Raw genomic sequence first — 22,430 nt, forward strand, 5'->3', positions numbered from 1 at the left:
TCTAACCTTTCACACGTCTAACTGAAAATTTTACAGGTTAAAATCCACTCAATAAATCTCACGTAGCTTTCAGAAAGCTGGGTTCAGTCTGGCTATGAGGTGCACATCCCCCTTGTGGCATTCGCTTTGAGCCCTTCCTGCCACAGCCATACTCAGGTCCCACACCAGCAGACACAGATCCTGCTGGGACACCCAAACCTCCCATCTGGAAAACACATCTCCAGCACATTGGCACAACTTAAGGCCATTACCACCTGCTCCCATTGCTGCACCCCAAAGCCAGTAGGTAGAAGCAAATGAAGGGAAAGAAGGGCTCCTGCACGCTTCAGATGCGCCATTAACAATTATGGGACGTCACCCACACCTGCACTGCTGCCATTTGGGGCTGTGGTTGGCTGGGCACCCTGACCACGAGGTCCTGGTAATGTGCAAGGTACTTCATAGGCCTCAAAGCAGAACTCAGCCTTTAGAATCATATAATTGAGTTGGAAGGGACCTTTAAAGGCCACCTGGACCAACTGCCTGCAATGAACAGGGACACCTACAGCTCCATCAGTGCTCAGAGCTCCATCCAGCCTAGCCTTGGGTGTCTGAGGGGATGGGGCATCCATCACCCCTCTGGGCAACCTGTGCCAGCTCATGAATCAAAATGACCTTTGCTTTGGTAAGAATGTTTGCAAACGGAACTGATCTGGTGCGTGATGCCAACTGTTCAACAGAAGTAGGTACAAACTTAAGCCAGTTTTATGGCATGCAACTGAAAGTTTTCTGTTTTGTTTTTTCTTCTGCAGTGCATTTCAGCTTGGAAAGCAATAGGGAGTTGCACATCCACCCACCCAAAGCTACCTCTACGAAAGGCAAAAGGCATGTTCCAGTGCACCATCAGGAACCTTTGCAGTCACAGGTGCTGCCTCAGCATACAAGCAAGCACTCACCTATACTCACCAGGTGACCACCCAGCACAGTGAGAGCTGAGCACACACACATTCTTGAACTCTGCATTACCAGAGTAGGCACTGACCTGTTAGCTGTACATCTAAGTGCAGTGCTTATAGCTGGCCGAAGGGGTGGTCCTCCATGACTCTTTACAACCATTCCATCTACACTGTGCTGTTTTAATGACCTGGAAGGTGTCTGCTCTGTCACCTCGTTCCCAACCACTCCCCCACTATTGCTGTACTCAGCACTGCTTGACACTGTGACAGCACGAAGGTAGCTAGCTATGAGACCAACAGCATGAGAAATGCACACTTGAAGCTCTCACCCCTCAGAGCGTTTCTCTAAGCTACTTCCCAGCAGATGCATACATACCAAGCTCCCTTTCTGAGAAATGTCAAATTTCAGCCTTCATTAAATCACGGCCTCTTACATTCCATGTTAAATTCAAAGCTTCTTCAGACTGAACAGGAGAAAAAGGAGCTTGAAAATGGTGAATGTGCATCAGGTAAGGGTGAGATAGCTCTATGGTGAACATGCTCAGTGGGAAAGAAGATGTGGAACACTTCTTTCCAGGTTTGCCAATTCCACCACTGAGCCCTTCCCAACCAGCCCTGCCCTGAGACCTCAAGGACTGAGCAGATTTGTTCTGATTGGAAAACAAAGTGTGACAGAATCATTTTTGTACAGCCACCTGTGATGGGATGCTGGCCTGACACCACAGAGTTCTCATCTCTGCAGTGCTGGAACTCAAACTTGCACTCAGAACACGATACAAGGCATGCTTATCCTTCAGAAGGCTCCCTTACATTAAAGCTCCAGTAGTCATTTGTTAGCAGAGCACATGGCCAGCAACTCCCTGCCTTGGAGCAGAACCACCACAGCTCCAGCAGGTCCTGCAGGCAGGATGTGCACTGGTGCTTGGCATAGAAATGCTGCTCAGAACCCACCTCTGCACAGCTCGGGGTTCTGCAGAAGAGTTAATGACTGTTTTGCTGTAAATGGAAGTTTGTACAAAGTGCATCCAGCAGTGAGCATCCACCTTTCACATCTTCACTGCAATTCATGGAACTTGACAAAAAGGCCCCAACGGATCCAGCTGTGTTTAAGGGTGAGGGATTTCCCCATATTTGAGCATCCCTTTCTCCCCCCATTCCCTCTGAATCAGACATTCACACAAAAAGCTTTCAGTTCATTAGCAAATTAAAATAGGCTTTGAGACCCAATCGATTCAGATCAAGCACCAGAGCAGAGAGGCATGGTAAGCAGATGCCACAGCACCAACTCAAAGCTTGTTAAAACAAATCTAAGATTCAGAAGCAGCTCCTTCTATGAATAGAGCAGATTCTACGCACAGACAAAGATGCACAAAGCCATCATGCAAACCAAGTGCAAACCCAAGACTGCACAGCGATGTTAATTTGGTGAGACACTGAGCATTCCGTGCTGTTAGCCTGACACCGCCACAACTTGCAAGCAGGCTTCACGTTTGCATTACAGTCAAACACAAATGCAAACAGCATACAGCGAAGGCAGGTTAGTGCAACAAGCACTGACACTAATTATACTGCTTTAACTTCGTTTTTATGCCCACGTGAAACAAGCAGGGCTCTTCAATTAAGGCTTGTGCAGCTTGTGTTAATACAGAACGGCTTCACAACAATCAGCAGTGGTTCTTACCTTCTGGAGTTGGAGCGCAACGCAAAAAAAGGAGAGAAACACCCCTTTAAAAACTTCAGCAAAACAACTTCTAAGCATTAACACGAACCCTCCTCCCCATCCACCAGAAACGATTTTTATTTGTTTTTAAAAAGCTTTGGGCAGATCTGCAGTAACAGTAAGACTAGGTTATATCATCAACACCAGCAGAGAAAGAAACGTGTATCTGTTGGGCTTCTCAGTTTACTTTCTACAAATCCAGACAAGAGATGCCAGTATGGCTTTGGAGGGCTTTTTTTGGTGGGAGTAGAAGCTTTTCACGCTAGAAAGTTAATTTTAAATCATCAACACTTAAAATTCCTGTGAATTTGTGCAAGACACTATTAGGAAATATTTATTCAGCGAAAGAGTGGTGATGCATTGGCACAGCTGCCCAGGGAGGTGTTTGAGAACTGAGGGGATGCGGCACTGGGGACGTGGTGGGGATGGGCTGACATTTGGACTCGATGACTTTTCAAGATCTCTTCCAACCTTCACGATTCTAAGACCAAACCATTGCTCCAGCAACACAGGCAGTGCCTATATGGACCTGCAGCTGTACCACAGTGCAGTGCAGTACACTGTAAACCCTTAGGGCAGGATCGGCTCAGAGGATGCTAAAAAGCTCCTCAGCCCACAACAAATTTGAAGTTTACTTACAGCTTTAATTAATGGCCTATTAAGACTGGCATGACAACTGAATGTGACCCATGGGAACACAAGGACATTCCAATATCCTCTGCTGAGTCCAGAACAAGAACAAGAAGCCCTGCAGAAGCTCACTGATTTTCTTAAATACCGTTTGCAGACAAAAAGCTTTAAGTTCACAGCACTGACACAGCCTCACCTAAACACAGTGTCCATATGTAAGGTACTGGTTTGTGTGCTGCTCTCACTCACCCTTTAGGGCCTATGCAGAAAGGCTTAGTGTTTTCTGATCTGAAAGGAAGAAACCAGACCAAACCACCCTCTGGGGTTTCTGAGGCACAGAATTGAGACTTCCAAATCTTTGGCATGCCCCCACGATTTTCCCATTTCTGCTACAGAACTATCAGCTGTTTCCAACCAAAAATAAATCCTACTTCTATCTGTCTTCTGAGATCTCACTCCAATGTTTTCCAGAAGAAAAAAGCCAACCTGCTGAATTCCTGCAGCATTCATCCCTGCACAATTACACCCCGCACTTCCCCTTGCACTAGGGAATATATGCCATCATAGGAAAGCATAGGTAATTTCATTTTAAGGAAGCAGCAACAACTCTCTTCCCGAGACTGCAGTAGTAGCAGAAGTGGAAGATGTGGTTAATCAGGGATTTGATACCTTTATCAAAACAAATGCTATGAACAGTCACACAGCAGAGCTTTTCCCTAACATATGAATGCAGTCCCTGCTAACAGAAACGTGATCTCTCTACACAAGCATCTCTTGAAAAACTATTTTTCAAATGAACATTTTTCCCTATACCTGCTATTGATGTCACCTACCAACTCACCTCCATCCTTCTGCACAGATACAGGGTGCTACAGAAACTGGTGGCTACTTTAACTTCTGTTGAAATGCTCATTAAGCAAAGAAATAGCCCTCTGAGGGCCTGCTGGACCCACAGTGGTTCTAGGAGGTGTCAGTACTGGGTGTGATCTTTTTTAACATCGTCATTAATGAACTGATGAAGGGACAGAGAGCACTCTGAGCAAGTGTTGATGATACAAAGCTGGGAGGAGTGGCTGACACACCAGAAGGCCATGCTGCCATCCAGCGAAACCTGGATAGGGTGAGAGCTAGGCAAAGAGGAACAAGGGGAAATGTAAAGTCCTAGACCTGGGGAGAAATAACTACATGCACTGGTAAGGTTAGGGGGTGAGCTGCTGGAGAGGAGCTCTACAGTGAAGAACCTGAGTGCCCTGATCAACCAGTAGTTGACCAAAGGTTGACTGTGCCCCTAATGGCCAAGAAGGCCAACAGAACCCTGGGGAACACTGCACTGAGCACAGCCAGCAGGGCAAGGACTCCTCTCCTTTGCTCTGCCCTGGAAAGGCCACATCTGAAGCACTGAGTCCACTGCTGGGCTCCCCAGTTTTCAAGGAGGACAGGGAACTGCTGGAATGAGCCCAGCAAAGGGCTGCAGAGATGGTGGGGCCTGCAGCATCTCCTGATGGGGAGAGGTGAGAGCCCTGGGGATGTTCAGCCTGGGGAAGAGAAGGAGAGAGGGGATCTGATCATCAGTATCTGAAGGGTGGGGGTCAGGAGGATACGGCTCTTTTTGCTGGTGCCCAGAAACAGGACAAGGGGCAACAGGCACAAACTGGAACCCAGAGAGTTCTGTACAAATATGAGAAAGAATCTCTTTACTGTGAGGATGGCAGAGCAGCAGAGCTCTGGAAGAAGCTGCCCTGAGAGGTGGCGGAGCCTCATTCTGTGGAGATACTCAAAACCCAGCTGGATGCTCTCCTGTATGACCTGTTCTAGGGAACCTACTTTAGCCCCTGGCCACACATACCACCAAAAGCTCCCTGAGAGCCACAGACTGCTTCCCCCCAACACTGACCACAGCCTTCACACTGCCCCAAACAGCTTCAGCCTGTACCTTACAGCTGGGACTTCGTACAAATTCCCCTTTGCTGCAGAGACATGAAAGCCTCAAACAGAATGCAATGTTCTGGTGACCTTCAGTTTTTGTCTTTTTTTTTTCTTTTAAAAAAAGCTGATTAGTTGGTTATTTTCTCCAGAAAAAGCCAAATCCAACTTTTTAACGAAAGGGAAAACACACAAGAATTTACTGTATCAGCATTTATTGCTCTCTTTCTGCCAGACTTTCTTTTGAGCTTTTGCAGTAATGGATGGAAGAAAGCTGAAGAATCCTGCACCTAAGATGCTATCTGGAGGGCACCTTCCTCCAGCAAATGACCTTTTCCCATTGGAAAAGACCCCCCAGTTCCAACTGAGAGTAAGAAGTCTTGCATGCAGTAACCCCAGTGGGTCAAGTAAAATCCTGATGGACATTCCAGAATCTTCCATCAGAATGGAAGTACTTAACTGGGAACAGCAGAGAGATGCAGGGGTAACCCAACCCTGATGGCTCTAAAGCACAATCTGCACAAGCCCTTGTCCTGTTTTCCCCAATACACACTGAGTATATCACTTCTATACTATGTAGACTAAAGATGTTTCAGCTCACTTGAAGATTAAACTCAAAGTGTGGATTAAAGAATCTGTGAAGTAACTAGATAACTGAAATCATCAGCTGACAACTATTTACAAAGCCTTCCAAGCCAGCTCAAGTTTTGCACACTGAAAGGGAGAAAAAAATGAGAGCTGTTAGTACTAACTTTGGAGCACTGCATCTCCAGTCGCACACAGAAGAAGCAGCCCTTAACTCCAGTCTTTCCATTAAGCCTAGGAAGTCTTTGAAGCACTGCAATGACTCAATCTTACAAGGGGCACAGAAGCCAAAAAACACTTCACCTCCAGGGCATGAGGCTGGGAACCAGGAATTGAGCAACTGGGATGGGAGAAACTTCCAGATATCAGAGCCCAGCCTCCAGCTCAAGCCAACAGCAGGGCCTTGCCCAGCCCCCTCTGAGCAGCTCCAAAAAAGGAGAAGCCTTCTCTGGCCCTGCTCTAGTGGTCTGTCACCTCGAGAGTGGCATTTTTCCTATCTCATGGGAACTCACATCCAGCAGTTTGTGTTTGTTGCCTCTCAGTCTAGCACTGGGCACCTCCCTGCACAGCATCTAGCTCTGTGCAGTGACCTACCCATGGAAACCAGCACTCACCAGAAATACAAACCAGCAGTTCCTGAAAAGCAGCTTTGTTAGACCAGTCTACAACAGAAGCTGCTGCCACCAATGGAATAACGCACTGGTGCTCCCTCAGATATGCATGTGAAGGTGCTCACACAACAGGAATGGGTTGCCACTGGAAAAATTGGCTGACAATTTGTATTTAAGAAGCTGTATGGTTAGCAGAGATCAGATGGCTGTACAAACCAGTGAGGCATGGTCACTATGAGCAGGTCTGGAAGCCCTCTAGGTATGTCCTTCCCATCTCATCCACTCCATTTCAGCTGCAGCAGGAAAATACAATTTAAATTAGCTTGCTAGCTTCAGCACATTATTTTCCAGTTTCCCAGCTTCCTGCTGTCACAAGGAATCAAGTGGAAGATGCACTGCTTTGAGGTTCTTTCTGGTCTCTGCTTCAAGGACCTTTCTCATCTCAGGTACACAGGGCATTTCTCAGCCACCTGCTCAGACCAGAGGACGCTGAAGAAAAGCTAAAAATGAGCTCACCAATGGGACAATTGGCCTGCAGCCATTTTAAGAGCAATGCAGTGAGAGTTGCTCTGTTATGTGCTAATCTCCTCTGTCAAAATTTGAGCTCCCTAATGGCTCATCAGTAAAAACGTGCTCATAAAATATTAAAAAAAATTTCAAGTTGCCAGTGCACTGATATTCATTAAAATGAGACAGCAAGTAGAACACAAAGCAATTTCCTTCCTTAGCATTTAGACTACAGACATCAAGGTTAAAGACAGATTTGCAGTAACATCTCTTTGGCAGATGCATCTATAACCAAAAGCCACTTCCAACCTCAGATGATTGTTTAAAGGTCACACAATCCTAAAACTGGTGGTCATTTGAAGCATCCCTCTTTGGGGATCTCCCCAACCCCTGGCTGTGGTGCTGGGTGCCCTGCTCTACTTTGTGTGCCTCCGTTGGGGTGGGGGGCCAGAGGGACCCAATGCTGCCTCCAGCTCCAAGCACCTTGGAATCAGTTGGGCTGCCAAATGATTGCCAATTAACAAAGGCAAGGGCACCATGCAAATTGATCACATTCCTCATTCTGACCAGATGGCCTCCAGAAGCCCCTCCCAAAATCAGCCGTTCCAAACTGCAGCTGTGGCTCGACAACTGAAAACATCAAAAGTTATTTCCATGAGAGCTTGCTCAGAAAGACACCTACATCCCCAGTGTTCTGGTTCTCCCCAGAGAAGTTAATTAGTTGTTTCTATCACACACTATAATGGTCACATCTCTAAGCTTAGAGCTGAGGAACTTCTAAACTTGAAACAGCAATTGCCATTTCTCTGGCTGCTTCCTCCACAAGAAGCCACCCAAAAAACTGCTGGATGTTCTGCCATGACAAAGTTACACATTAACACACTGTGTCTACAAGCTGTTAATGGGCTGTAAATGTTCCTCAGCTGTAAGGTCATTTTAACAAGATCCAGATGAAAAGCAAAACTAAAAAACGACCAAAGTCATTATGGAATGGCTCAAAGGATGCAGACTGCACTCGATATCCCCAGAAAACTCTGAAGAACTTCAGAACCTACAGATGAAGCAAGTTATGATATCTGCTGTTGAGGAGCTAAAACTATCACAGGACTCAAAAGCAAGATTTATACTGCCACAAGAAGCCTCAGAACAGCTCAACCTTGCAGAGCTCTCCTCCTGGGCAGGAAAAAGCTCCCTTTGCAGCAGGGCAAGACACAGTTCCACAGTCAGTGCATCCAGCCAGCAGCAAGAACAGGGCCATTGCCCAGACACAGGATGCACATTTCTTCTGTTGTTGGGTAGTTTCAGTTTCAAAGGGCTTCTAAAAAGATTGTAGTAGGGTGCTTTTGTGTGGTTTGGTTTTAGGAAAGGATTATTGGATTGTATGAGAGGTAATGGTTTCAAGTTGTAACAAGGAGGTTTGGGTCAGATATTAGGAGAAATTTCTGCAGAGGAAGCACTAGAGCAAGCTGCCCAGGGAGGTGGTGGGCTCACACCATCCTGGGGATGTTCAAGAAGTAAGGAGATGTGGCACTGAGGGATGTGATCAGCAGGCATGGTGGGACGGGCTGCGGTTGGAATGGAGGAGGTCTAGGAGGTCTTTTCCATTGGAGGAAGACTTTCCCAGAACCAAGCTGTGAAGGAACAACTGCCCCAAGACCCCAGAATGAAGGAGAACATCTCTCAGCTCACCCAACCCTGCCTTATTTCTTAGCTCTGCAGCAGAAGGAAATTGACAAAGTACTGAAGAATAGCTGTGAAATGTTTCAGTGGCAAAGTGTTCTGCCAAGAACGAGGAGAGCCACTTCGTTGGTGCTACCCTGACTACTCTGAGATGTAAGAACATCCTGCAGGTGTACAAACAGCATTCTGACTTCTGCTTGCTTTTTTAATGAGTTCTATTGGCGAGCTGGTGATCTGCATCCTTTCGAGTTCTCCTCTTCCAAGAGTGACCAGGAAGGGGATGTTTTCCCAGGCAGGCAAGATGCCCATTTCATAGCACACTTCCCCAGGCTGCTGGGGAAGTCTCACAAATATGGATGGCACTGCTTTGAACTGCACAGAACTCTCCAAGAAAGGTGGTGGAGTCTCCTTCTCTGGAGATGTTCAAGACCTGCTTGGATGCCGACCTGTGCGACCTGGTGTAGGGAACCTGCATTGGCAGGAGGGTTTTTGGACTCAATGATCTCTGGAGGTCCCTTCCAACCCCTACAATTCTGTGATTCCAGCTTTTCTTTCCCTTTGAAGGCAAGCAACATTACTGTCCTCCTTACGAGTCAGGAGGAGGCACCATTCCCATGAGACCCACAGAGGACAACCTAACCGTAGCTTCTGATTTTCAACTAGCAAAAACAGGAGAGGAAAAAAAAAAACAAGCAAGAAACCTTATGGAAGTCTAAAATTAGAGCTGGCAGCTCACTCCTACAAACATCAGACTGAGCAGCTCCAGCCCCGCTCACACAACCACCCCCTTGTCAGGAAGGGAATCACCTCCCCAAGGCTGCCTGGAGCCAAACCTGCAGAGCATCTTGCAAGGAATTTGGGAGGAGAGACTTGTCAATGAGGCGCAGATGATCCACCCACAGAAGGGCAGGTGAAAGCCCTGAAGCCAAGCCACAATGACACACTCCTCTCTAATCTAAACGGGACCAGAGAAAAGTAAAACTTGGCTTTTATACTTCCTTTTTTTTCCCCCCAGAAGTGCTTTTAGCAGCTTTTCGGGTTTCTGCACAGAAGCAATTCAATGGATACTCAAAAGAAGCAGCTGGAGTACCATGTTTTTGTTTACACTGAGATTAGACATACTTCCTTGTCCAAACACTGACTCAATCAGCATTTGGGCAAAAGCATTACCATACATGGACTGAGACCCACGCACTAGTTCTACAGTGGTGGTTCTGTGAAAATACTTGAGGAAACAAAACATTCATGGCTATGGAGAAAAGACCATGGAAGATACCATCCTCCAAAGAAGCTAACTCCTTGGGTGCTCTTACAGTGACCCCTTTCAATAGACCCAAGGGGACCGAGTCAGTAACATTCCCCCCCCAAACAGCTATTCACATTCAAATAAATGTGGTTCTCTGTTGCTGCCATCTAGCCTATGTATTGAGGTTTAGGGAACGTTCACAGCTGGCATTCTGTGAGTTAGCACTGATTCTGGGCATCTTCAAAGCCTTGCCTGAAAGTGCTCAGACTTGCCTACACTACATTGCCAACAGAGATAAGGCAAGTGGGATTCATTCATAAGGACAAAGCCTAGAGCCACGTATGGTTATGGTGCTGATTCACAGAGTATTTTTTCACATGGGCTTTATTTTTGCTGTGTGCAAGCAGTGACCTGTAGGAAAGGATTCAAACGGCCTGTCAAAATAGGCAAATAAAGAAAATCAGGATGACAGATCATGTGAGAAGTATAGGTCTGGCTTCAGGATGCCTTACATCCCCAAAACTGACAGCACTGGTCTTAGGCTGACCTTTAAAATCACACAAATAAATTGCTGGTTTGAGTACTAGAATAAAATGACAACTACAGGAAAAATAATCAGCCAGAATCACTCAATGTATCAGTACTGTGTTCAGTATCAGTACTGTATCAGTATTGTGTTGAGGGACATGGTTTAGTGGGAGCTATTGGGAATAGGTGAACAGTTGGACTGGATGAGCTTTTAGGTCTTTTCCAACCTTGGTGATTCTATGATTCTATGATTCTACTGCTACAGAACATCTAGCCTCTTCCACACACACAGAAAAAAAGCAGCCAAATTGTTCTAAAAGCAGCATAAATCACTTTTTCTATACTCACTTCAACTGGTACCTGCAATCTTCCCTGCAATTCCAAATCCCCTGTAACAGAACCAAGCACATCCTCTGAGCTACATCAACATGCTGTGAAGCTTCTTCCCACGCAGCTGCCAAGTGGCAGCTCAACATGAATCAAAGCCAGAGGGAGATGGCTGGCTGGAGCCAAACAAGTGACTGCTGGACGTGAGTTGGGCTCCCAACAACTCATCACTTCTCAACCTATTCCCTATCTGGAACTGGAGATTCAGAGAAGGATGCATCTCATAGAGTCATAGAATGACCTGGGTTGAAAAGGACTTCAAATATCATCTAGTTTCAAGCCCCATGCCATGGGCAGGGTCACCAAACACTAGATCAAAACAATATACCTAACAATATAAGGAATAGATGCTGAAATGAAAAGCCTTACAGTCGTAAGTGGCAGTGTTTAAGAGACTGTGTTTTATTAATAAATAGTTCACCATCACAAAAAAAATTATTTTATTAATTGAAAACAATTTGCACTGAAAGACAACTCAAAAATTGAATACTTCGGTATACATGAACAGGAGACTCCACATCCTGGCTGCAAACTCATACCATGCTTTACCAGCCTGAGAGTCTTGCAGCTTCTTGCTATCTCAATACAACCAAGAATGGGGAAATTGCTATAATCTGCTCTCAAAGGCTTTGCCATGGTTTCCTGCCAGAACTTACATAAAAAATAAAAAGAGGGCTAAGGATCTAGTGAGCTACATGAGCTCATCTGACATGCTGGAGGAGGGAAACACATGATCTTTAAGATCCCTTCCAACCCAAGCCAGCCTGTGATTTAAGTTTTACACCTCATATAACATAATTTTTCCTTTAACAAATGCTGATTTGTGCTAAGTCCATCTGTAAAACCTATGACTTGTGAGAACCCCAACAATCCCAGTCTAGGTACCAACAGATGGACACTGGCACAAACTGAAATGGAATTGCTTAAGAACTACTAATTGTTCAAGTCTTAACCTAAACAACACTTTATTCTGTCATTTCAACATTTAAGAGGAAAGACTACTACATGGTATCCAAATGAAGATGAGTCAGTAGGATGGACAGCTAAACTAGAGAAACTGCGCTTGGTATCTGACTGCTCCTACCAGCATCTTTTGGGATTGGGGCTGTTTACAAAGGTGGACAGTGATAGGACAAGGGAGAATGGTTTTAAACTGAGACAGGGGAGGTTTAGGGATATTAGGAGGAAGTTTTTCCCCCAGAGGGTGGTGAGGCACTGGAACAGGTTGCCCAAGGAGGCTGTGGATGCCCCATCCCTGCAGGCATTCAAGGCCAGGCTGGATGTGGCTCTGGGCAGCCTGGGCTGCTGGTTGGTGACCTGCACACAGCAGGGGATTGGAACTGGATGAGCACTGTAGTCCTTTTCAATCCAGGCCATTCTGTGAGGACTCTGTGGTCTCCTGATACTTGTCAGTAGCTTTTAGAGAGGGGAAACAACTTAATATCAGGTCAGACTAAACTTCCACATCAATTGCAAGAGAACCTGAGGTTCAGATTGATTACATGGATGGCATTTCTGCCCTTTGCCCCACCCCCTGCACTGTTCCCCTTTTTTTTTGTCCTTCCACTCCAAACTGTGGCCTTGTCAGACTGGATCTTTTGCACAACATCAGATTTCCTCCCTAAGGCTCTGCCCAAAAACACATTCTGAATTGCTAGAAGGGTTCATGACTGTTAAGTACCTAATGTTGGATATCAGGAAAAATCAGGAAGGAGTGGTGATACGTTGGCACAGGCTGCCTGGGGAAGTGGTATAGCATCCCTGGAGGTATTTAAGAAACATACAGATGTGGCACTGAGGGACATGGTTAGCAGGCATGGTGGGGATAAGGGTGGAGTTTGGTAACCTTAGAGGTCTTTTCCAACTGAATGATTGTAGCATTTGCTGAACTTCATGTTGTTGAACTTTCATGTCACCAGCAAGATCACCAATACAGAGCAGCACATTTCCAGTTTTGGTAGGACTGAAGGTGCAGTGTGATGAGTGTTTGTAGGTACACTGCTGACAGATTACCAACAATTTGTTCAGCATCAAAGCAGACCTGAGGCTGGTAAGCCTCTGATAAACCAAACGTTGTACTGCACTCTACTAAAGCGTGTTGCCAAGGCAGGAATTCAACCCAATTTTCATCACCTCCCTAAGAGCTGAATGAGGATATTTCCTTACTGTTAGACAAACCAATATTTCTTTCCAGAAAACAGAACATATTCCTGTTATCTACAATTTGAGCAGATCTTGTTATCAGCAGAATTTTTACACTTGGGCTCTTCTGTACTTCCTGCAAAGCATATGTTGCTGTATTTAACTGGCAACACAGAGGAGGGGACATAATAAAGTCAAATCTAGGATGACTGCTTCCTTCCAAAATAGATGAGCTGGCATGCAGTCTTCTTTCCCTGCTGCTTCTTTACTTTTAGAAGACAGAAATACTTTCTACTTCATAGCAAGTGCCTATATTAGCAGATAAACCTGTGTACCTCTGGGCCCTATGCAAGCAAAGACTCAAGAATTAAACTATGGTAACAGCATACAGCTCCAGATTTGTCATCTGAGTTACTCTTTGTAAAGCAGATCAGTGGCATCTAAACGCTCAATACCCTCCTTGTATGGAACATGAAGATCTCTAAAGCTACTGCAGGCAATACTGTAGAAAACAGCATGAGACTTTTCTAGATTTGGATTTGTCAGTCAAGTTGCTTTCTTTTTTTTTTTTTTTTTTTTTTAATTTCCCAGAGTGCTTTAAGTTTTGCTTTGGGTCATTTCCATTGAACTACAGTCACTCTGCTCTGTAAATTAGATTACATAACAAGTAGTGAAGTTTACCTATGTGACTGAAGTCTGAACTACCTGATCAGATCCAGTTCATGTCATTTGAGAGCTGCAGATGAGGTGGGTGCAGCACATATTTGTTAGTTTATTATGGCCCTCGCCTACCTTCCTTGGTGAGAAATATCAGCAACTTCAGGGATTTTTTTGTATATATATTAGCAGCTGGGATGCAGACTCCAGTTCCACAAGTATTCTAACATTTCAGTTCCAAAGACATACATGAGTAAGGAGCTAACAGTAAACTAAGTTGTAACCAAGATCTTATCTTGCTTTACTGCAATGGACACTTCACTCACCTGATTTCTTTGAGTCCTTCTTTCTGGATAACTTGAAGAATTTCTTTATGGCTCATAGGTGTATTAGGATATTTCTCCAGGACCTGGCAAACAAAGCAGATGGAGAGTATGTTACTCATTTGTACTTTCATTTTACTGTTCTACTGCACAAAAGACTGTTCAGAGATCTAGGCTTGGAGATACAACCAAGGAAGAACCACTGACTTGCATCTTGTGACCAGCTCTCCCAGAAGACTTGCTTTAAAGCCATTTCCAAACTTGATTTCCATGGCATTGCTTCTAGATCTCACCTCCTAAAGAGAACAAAACCCATCCTCTGCAATAACAAAGTGGCTTCATCACCATCCCCTTCACACAGGGATTTTTGAGGACCTACTGAAGTACCAGCTATATGGAGCTTGTGAGAAACAAATCCTTAACGCACGCACATATCTGAGCTACCAAAAGCTGCTGAGTTACCAGCAGATGAAGTCACGTAGTGCAGGCTCTGTCTTACATCAGTTAATGCCCCTCTAAAATGGGATCAGATAAAGCTGAAACAACTTTGAATCAAACTGATTATGAGAATTAAGACTTTGGGGAAGTATGGTGTTCAATACTGATAGGGTTCTTGGAGTCAAATATATTCTGTCCCTCTCCCAGCCCACAGCAGGCACAGGGTTGTGCTTATGGTGTCACTCACTGCCCTCGAGACACAAACCATTCTTCTTCCTTCTGCTCAGCAGTGGACAGACAGATGCTTCTGGGGGAAGATATCAGCTACTACACAGGATTTGGATATTTTAAGCAATATTTGCATTGGGGAGGAGCAGGAAATGCCTCATTTCCTTCTTAATCATCCACTTTTGACCTGAACCCAGCATACCAACCCTTGGATCCTAACATATCTTTGACCAGAATCAGAAACACTGCAAATATGCACCAACATGTTTGCTCGTCACTGCCAAGGATTCAGTACTCTGAGTGTACAGTGGCATGAAATTGTACTTTTTCACCATTCACTTAGAAAAATATCTGAAAACTCATTCTGCATGTGCAGAAAGTACATGGAAGACAAAAATAAAAACGGTCAGTCTCGATTTTCACATGCAGTACCAACTTCTTTATGGCAGCAAAATAAAGGAGAAGAAAGCCACGGTACAGCTCTGTTAACAAGGAACTTCAGGGCATTCACACAGACAAGAACACAACGTGTTTGCAAGCCCCAGTTAACTCTTAATGTTAAGACTATGAAATGCCCATCTCAGTATACCCAGGATCAAACAAGTAGCAAGAAGGCATAGACAAGGATAGGACAAGGGAGAATGGTCTTAAAATGAGACAGGAGGTTTAGGTTAGATCTTAAGAGGAAGTTTTTCACTCAGAGGGTGGTGAGGCACTGGAACAGGTTGCCCAAGGAGGCTGTGGATGCCCCATCCCTGCAGGCATTCAAGGCCAGGCTGGATGTGGCTCTGGGCAGCCTGGGCTGCTGGTTGGTGACCTGCACACAGCAGGGGGTTGGAACTGGATGAGCACTGTGGGCCTTTGCAACCCAGGCTGTTCTATGACTCTATGATATGATGAAGGCTGTTTGCTGGTAGGAAGGAGAGTTTACAATGTTGAGACCATCCGCTGACTCCTGACAAGGGATGCTCAAGAGAAGGATGGCAACCTTTACTGGGCTTCTCTCCCCTCCCCACATACACCAATGAAGATATTAACCTGCATGAAATTCAAGCTGCCAGCAAGGTGGCTCGAGCACTGCTACAGAAAACACAACCAAGTCTTCAGAGACGTGGTTGTTTGATAGCACTCAGCTCTAAGGAGGAAAAAGGAACACTAGGAGAGGAGACAACAACAAATCAAGTTGTTATGGTGCTGTGGCAGCACAGCAGGACACGGATGGAGAACAGAGAATGAATCTGTAGGACCACAGTGGTCTGTGTAAGCTAAGTGACACAGCAAGATGGAAGAGATCAGGTCTCAGATTTTCACTTCAAATGAACAGATACACAAGGAGGATGGAGAGAAGGATGCAGAAGCATGCAGAAATGGAGAAAGATCTTTGCATTCTCAAGTTGCCTCTGCCATCACAACATACTGGAAAAACTACCACATCAAGCTGCAAGACTAACAGAACAAGGTTATAATAGGGAAGTGAAGGACAAACCAGAAGTGTTAGGATTTTAGGCTCACATGACAGGTAAAGCACAACCCAAGAGAACTTTCCTCAGTCATTATGTCTGCGCCATAAATTCAGCACTGAAATCCGTTTCATGAACTGCAAGTTCAAGAAGACGTCTACCAAGGGAAACAAAACACTGCCTTATTGCAAAAAGGCATGAACAGGAATGAAGGTCATTGTGAAAAGGCTTTCGGATGACTGAAAATGCTTTATCCCATGAGTACTACGCAATGAGGTATGGTTAAAAGAAAACAAAAAAACCAACAAGAAGGGTTGAAGATTCAGGAAACATGCCCAATTACTTAAGCTCGGTCTAGACAAGCTCATGTGGAAAAACAACTCTGCTGGCTGAGCAGCCACAGCTCCTCAGAGCAGCAGAAAGTTCACACGAAAATTCAGGGGCTTGTTGACAGCGGTCAGATGCTTCCCAGAAGCCTCCAAGCACATCTCGTGCACGGCCAGATCCAAGGACAAGCCAACAAGGAAGAGTTCAAGCAACCCATGCTGAAAGTGGACACCAACCCAGTGCAGTCTTTCATAGAATCATTCAGGTTGGAAAAGACCATCACGATCCCAAACCCCAACTCACCCCAACACGTGAACGTTCCTCAGTGCCTACATCTCCAGTTCCTTGAACACCTCCAGGGATGGTGACCCCATCACCCCCTGGGCAGCTGTGCCACTGCAGCACTGCTCTTCTGGAGAATGTTTCCTCACATCCAGCCTGAATCTCCCCTGGCACAACTTGAGGCCATTAAGTCTTACCCCAAGGGCAAGCAGTATGCCAAATTGCAAGCATTCCCAGCCTCAGCCTACTTAGATAAGCAGAGCAGTCTGCATCTTGATATACATAACAACTACATGCCACTTTACAAGCTGATCAAGAAGAACCAGGTACAGGGGGATGGAAGAGACTTCAGGAGACAGATGAACCTCAAGTAGCTTCTCTCCTTTGCCCTTTCAATGCTATACTGGATTAAGGACTTTCCGATCACTGTGTAAATAAATGAAAAGGTACCCACTGCCATCTGCCTCAGATGCATTTTGAAATGAAGAGTCAGGATCCAGCCAGGCTGAATGTGGCTCTGGGCAGCCTGGTCTGCTGGCTGGTGACCCTGCACATAGCAGGGGGTTGAAACTAGATCATCGTTGTGGTCCTTTTCAACCCAGGCCATCCTAAGATTCATGAAATGCCTTCCTACTGTACTTGGCACCACCTAAAGAACAAGCCAACAAATGCCAACAATTAGTTATTAAAAAGCCGCCTCATTACTAGAACCTAGCTATAAATGCTTGAAAGTGACAACATTCCACATAGGTGAAGCAGTATACTTAAGATAATGTCACCCATGCTCAGATTAGGTTGCCTTGGGTGTTGAAACAGAGCAATTGGCTCATCGTTAACAAAAACACTTGAGTTGTTTTTTGCAGTGTCTGCTGCTTTGACCCCTGAAGCTGTTCTGCTTTCTGCAAAGAAAATAGGATCATGGAAAGAAAAGATTTCTTAATTCTGCATCTTGGAAGGAAGGCAACTTTCTAACTCCTACAGCAATAATGCTGTGAAATATTGATTCATAATACCTGAAATTGGACTTAAAGGACAAGATTTGAGAAGCTAAGTATCTATATCAATTAAACCTGGAAAAAGACAGACAACGAAACATCTCCACGACTCCATCCTACCACACAAAGTGCAACAAAATAAACAAGGCTTTGCTCCTTTTTTCTCAATTTGCTCCTCCTTTTTTCAGGTTTCCCAGATTTACGAGCACCAGAAAGAAGACAACAGCATCAGATCTGTGGAGGTGGAACACCAGGACTGGGAGATGTGACACTGAGGGATGTGGTCAGTGGGCATGGCGGGGGTGGGCTGAGGTCAGACTTAATGATCCTGGAGGTCTCTTCCAACCTGATTGATTCTAGGGAAGCAGAAGGCCGGTTCAGCAGTGGGGTGTGTGATAAGAACTGGAAAGCACCTCACTAGAAGATGTTTCAAGATGTTTTAAGAGATACTATAGAAGTAAACCTGATGATGGAAATTACTTCAAGACTTCTCTCTTATCACAGTTTCACTGAACTCAGGTTACAAGTCCACATCCTACTGTCAGGTTAAGTTATCACCACTCAACCCAGAGCGATGTTCCTGCACCTCTGGGCTGCCCATGGGTGCTGCCAGCTGAGACAAGCTGTAAAACCCTGAAGCATGCCTACAGTAAGTTCTACTTCCAGCATCAACCTGCAGAAGGGCTTACCCATAAGCAATGATCTTCTTAAGAATTTCAGACACCACAGTGTTGACCAGTGGCAACTTCACAAGAGGAAGAGCACGAAGGATGGGGCTGGAAACAACACAATGGACACCATCAGGTCTGGGGCCCCCAATAAAAGAAAGACAGGGAGCTGTTGGAGAGGAGCCACAAAGATGATGAGGGGGAGGGAGCACCTCCCCTATGAGGACAGGCTGAGGGAGTTGGGCTTGTTCAGCCTGGAGAAAAGAAGGCTGCAGGGTGACCTCAGTGCAGCCTGGCAGTACCTAAAGGGAGCCTACAAACAGGAGGGGAATCGACTCTTTGAAAGGGCAGATAACTGCAGGACAAGGGAAAATGGCTTTAAGTTGAGGGAGGGAAGATTTAGGTTGGATGTCAGGGGGAAGTTCTTTACAGAGAGAGTGGTGAGGTGCTGGAACAGCTGCCCAGAGAGGCTGAGGATGCCCCGTCCATCCCTGGAGGTGTTCAAGGCCAGGTTGGATGGGGCTCTGGGCAGCCTGGGCTGCTATGAAATGGGGAGGTTGGTGGCCCTGCCTGCAGCTGAGTGGTTGGAGCTTCATGATCCTTGAGCTCCCTTCCAACCCTGGCCATTCTGTGATTCATCACAACCACAAAACTTATGCAGCAAGAGCTTACAAGAAGCACTGCGTTGAAGCATCGTGTCGAAGCATGAACACTGAGTGCAGGCAGGAGGGATTTAAAAGTTGAAAAGCAAACAGGCACAACCCTAAATGCGGTCATTCAGGGTTTGCTGCTTTAGGAGAAGTATGGCATGCATCTGCCAGCACTGCTAAGCCCACAGCCAACACAAATCTCATCTTTACACAGAATCCTGTGATCAGTAAGAATGGGAAAGACCTCTAATATCCTCTAGTCCAATTGCCAACCTGTGCCCACTATGTTTCTCAGTCCCACATCTACCTTTTTCTTGAACACCTCCAGGGACAGTGACCCCACCACCTCCCTGGGCAGCTGTGCCAATACATCCCCACTCTTTTGGAGAAGAAATTTCTCCTAATACCCAACCAGAACCCCCTTCCTCCCCCCCAAAGCTTTCATCTTATTTTCATTTTCAGATGAAATCAATAGACTTCCCATCTCAAACCTAACAATAAAGCATCCTGTTCTTAATGGGAACTCTCAAAAAAAGCTCCAGCCATTCCTCTCTGCTACACTGGACCAGCTATAACACACTTATGAGACCTTTTAATGAGACTGAAGACTGTACACACACAGTGAAGCTCTTTGGTACTGGCCATTGGTACAGTCAAGTTGTTCTATAGACATTAAACAATTATCTGCATGCCACTGAAGCAAACTGATGAGTGTTACCATTACTATATGAATGCAACAAATTAAATGACATCTGCTGCTGCATCTGTAAGATATGGGACATTTAATTCCTCCGTGCTGTCTAAAAGCCTCTAGAGTGCACGGGAATCTTTGGGTAGAGATGAGTTTTGTATCTCCTCATTTTAAATTTTATTACTTTCCTCATTTCTTTAACAACAGGAGGAGTGAAAAACCACAGGAAAAGCAGAGCCAGAGAAAGCCATTATTATAATGACTGTCAATTAATTGCAAAAAATAATAACAATAAGCTTAGGAATAAAGCAATGGCAACCTCAACTGCTATACCTTTGTGAGAAGAACAGTGAGAGGAACGGCATTACACTTCAAAATGTTACAGTCAAAGATCCAGTCTTCACTTTGGAAAGATATCTACACATATAAACGTCAACTAGATTCTTTCTAAAAGCTTAGATTAGTTTCCTTAATTTGTTTTCCTCCAGTTTTTTACTAGGAAAAGTAAAATTACTGCTCCTCCCGAGCTTAGCATTGCAGTGAACCCTGTACATCACAGAACATGGAGTTCACTGCACATCCCTGTTGCTCCTCTTTGCAGTGCCACCTGGCTGCTCCAGCTCTTCCAGCTCTGGCTGCTCAGCCTGAACAAAGCTCTTGGCACAGGTTTCCATCCAGCAAAGTGGAACCATTGGAGCCACAATCTCTGCTCCTGACGTTTCAGCATGCTGCCTAGCAGTCCAAATAGCGAGCAGTGGGAATCAGGGACCTCCTTCCAGCAAGATAATGGAATTCAGCTCTTAATCATGCATCCCCGAGCATCAACTGTTAGTGGATGCTTCTCAAACCAAACTCTGGTACCAAGTGCCCATCCACTCTTCTTCAAAGCCACCAGACTGCAAATGACACTGGAAAAATAGCTCCTTCCTGTTAGATCTGACTCCAGGGCTTCAGGAAACCCTGAATGTCCACCAAACCCAATGTTTACTGCTGACTGCTGAGCAGCTGAAGAGCAAGACAGGGAAGCTCCTCCACTCACTGCAGGAAGCAAACCCGCACACACATTTACAGGTGCCAAAGTTCAAGGCTGGGTGAAAGCTCCATGCACTAAATTAGCATTCACCTCACTAAAGTGCATTACACCACGAGCAGGCAGAGTCCTTAAAAGGCTGCAATGAATCATTCATGAATGAGAGAGCTAAAACCCTCCTCGAGGGAATTAAGAATAGGCCTCCCCTCCCCCAGGAGCCGAGCACAAGCCACTCACTGGACCAAACCATTAAGTTCTCTTCTATAGTTTATTCTTCGCCAGAAGACTCAGCTATATCTCTGAATTTAAGCAGGCTCTAAATGATTAGAGGAAGCTCTTCCCAAATAACTATGACAGCATGCCCTGCCAGCATTGAAAGGTAAGGTAAAAGCTTTGTGGCAACTTGTCCAGCAATGGCTTGGCTTCAGCAGTGAACTATCCATCCTTCTTCAAGACCAGATAAGAAGGAACACCTTAATCCATTCATATTTCCAGCAACTTCTCATTAAAATGCACTTTTGAGTTTTGTTATTGATGATCTTCTATCTAAAAGAGCTAGAATTGCCCAACCTAATGCCACAAAGGTAACTATCATTTGGAACTGCAGAATATCCAGAGCTGAAAGGGACAATCGAGGATCGTAGAATATCCCAAGCTGGAAGGGACCCACAATGGTCAGAGAGAAGCCCTGGCTCCACACAGCACCACCCCTAACCCAAACCCAATGGCTGAGAGTGGTACCCAACACCCCCTGAGCTCCAGCACTGGGGCTGTGCCCACTGCCCTCTGGGGCAGAACCTTTTCCTCACGTCTTGCCCTTCACACCTCTCCCCATCTTTGTAGTCCTACAACGAGCAAAACGTGGCTTGAGGAATCTGCTGGGATTTAGATGCCTGCTAAATATTGAGAACAACACACAGCTGCCTGTGGGGGAACTGACTCTGCCCCACCAGCTCCAGCCACCCGTGGATCAGGCCCTCCTCAACCCAGGTGCTGGTGCCTCCACGAAAGCTTCTGGTGGCTTCTCCTGTGAATCTGCCCAGCCACTTTCTGAACTCAAGCTTTTAGCCTTGATAAAGAGTTTCCCAACTCAACTGTTTGGAACTGTTTGGACTAAAGAAATCAGCATCTCCCTTGGTTTGTTCTGGCTCCATCTTCTAGCTTGATCTTAAGCTCCTCAACACACTATACTGCAAATAACACACAAACCAAAAGATGAGCTTCTTCCTGGTGCTTCCAGAAAGAGAGTTTTAGAAATGTTGAAGGCTTAGAGCTAGTTCTTAGGTTAGAACCCAAACTCACCTCTAACCAGCAGCCCTCACCTCCCTTCCTACAAGGACTCCAGGCACAGAAGCAACAGTGGCAATGTCCCTTTACGCTCCTGCAGTGGGAAAACATTGCTAAGCAAGGCAAATTTCACAGCTCAGTGGGCACACGGACCCTTCCCAGGTGGTCAGGGGCAGAGGTAGCATGCAGAGACAGAGGGATTTGACCTACATTTGCAGTCTCTCTCCTGCTCATCCAATTAGCCAAATGCTATTCATGGCTTGAACCAGAAACAAGGCCAAGAAGGTATGGGCAATTCTATGCCATTAGAAACCAAGTGCCATTAAATACACCAGCACATGTGGCCATTTCCTACAGCATCTAAGCCTGCAGCATAGCAGAACTGTATTTGGGGATGTTTCATTTTAAGAATACCACACAGTAAAAAACCAAAGCACTGCTCCTAATAAACCATTTCTGGATCTGTGACCAACTTTTCCATCAGCAAGACAGCTGCACTT

The 22,430-nt window shown here is 45.5% G+C and overlaps 1 protein-coding gene across 3 annotated transcripts in view; it reads right to left on the reverse strand.

Moving 5' to 3' along the window:
• The window catches only part of ASXL2 (ASXL transcriptional regulator 2), a 91,788-nt gene that overhangs the window by 57,572 nt on the left and 11,786 nt on the right, over positions 1–22,430 (reverse strand). For 2 of the 3 annotated variants that reach the window (XM_042887626.1, XM_042887625.1), the window contains exons 2-3: positions 13,878–13,960; positions 2,617–2,619 (exon numbers count right to left, since the gene is read on the reverse strand). In XM_042887626.1, coding sequence (XP_042743560.1) covers positions 2,617–2,619; positions 13,878–13,960 — 86 coding nt within the window. The remainder of the gene's footprint in view (positions 1–2,616; positions 2,620–13,877; positions 13,961–22,430) is intronic. The other variant, XM_042887627.1, reaches the window with a different exon arrangement.

The sequence above is a fragment of the Lagopus leucura genome, unplaced genomic scaffold, assembly GCF_019238085.1.
Source record: "Lagopus leucura isolate 7727_CA_CO unplaced genomic scaffold, USGS_WTPT01 Super-Scaffold_100096, whole genome shotgun sequence".
NCBI lineage: Eukaryota > Metazoa > Chordata > Aves > Galliformes > Phasianidae > Lagopus > Lagopus leucura.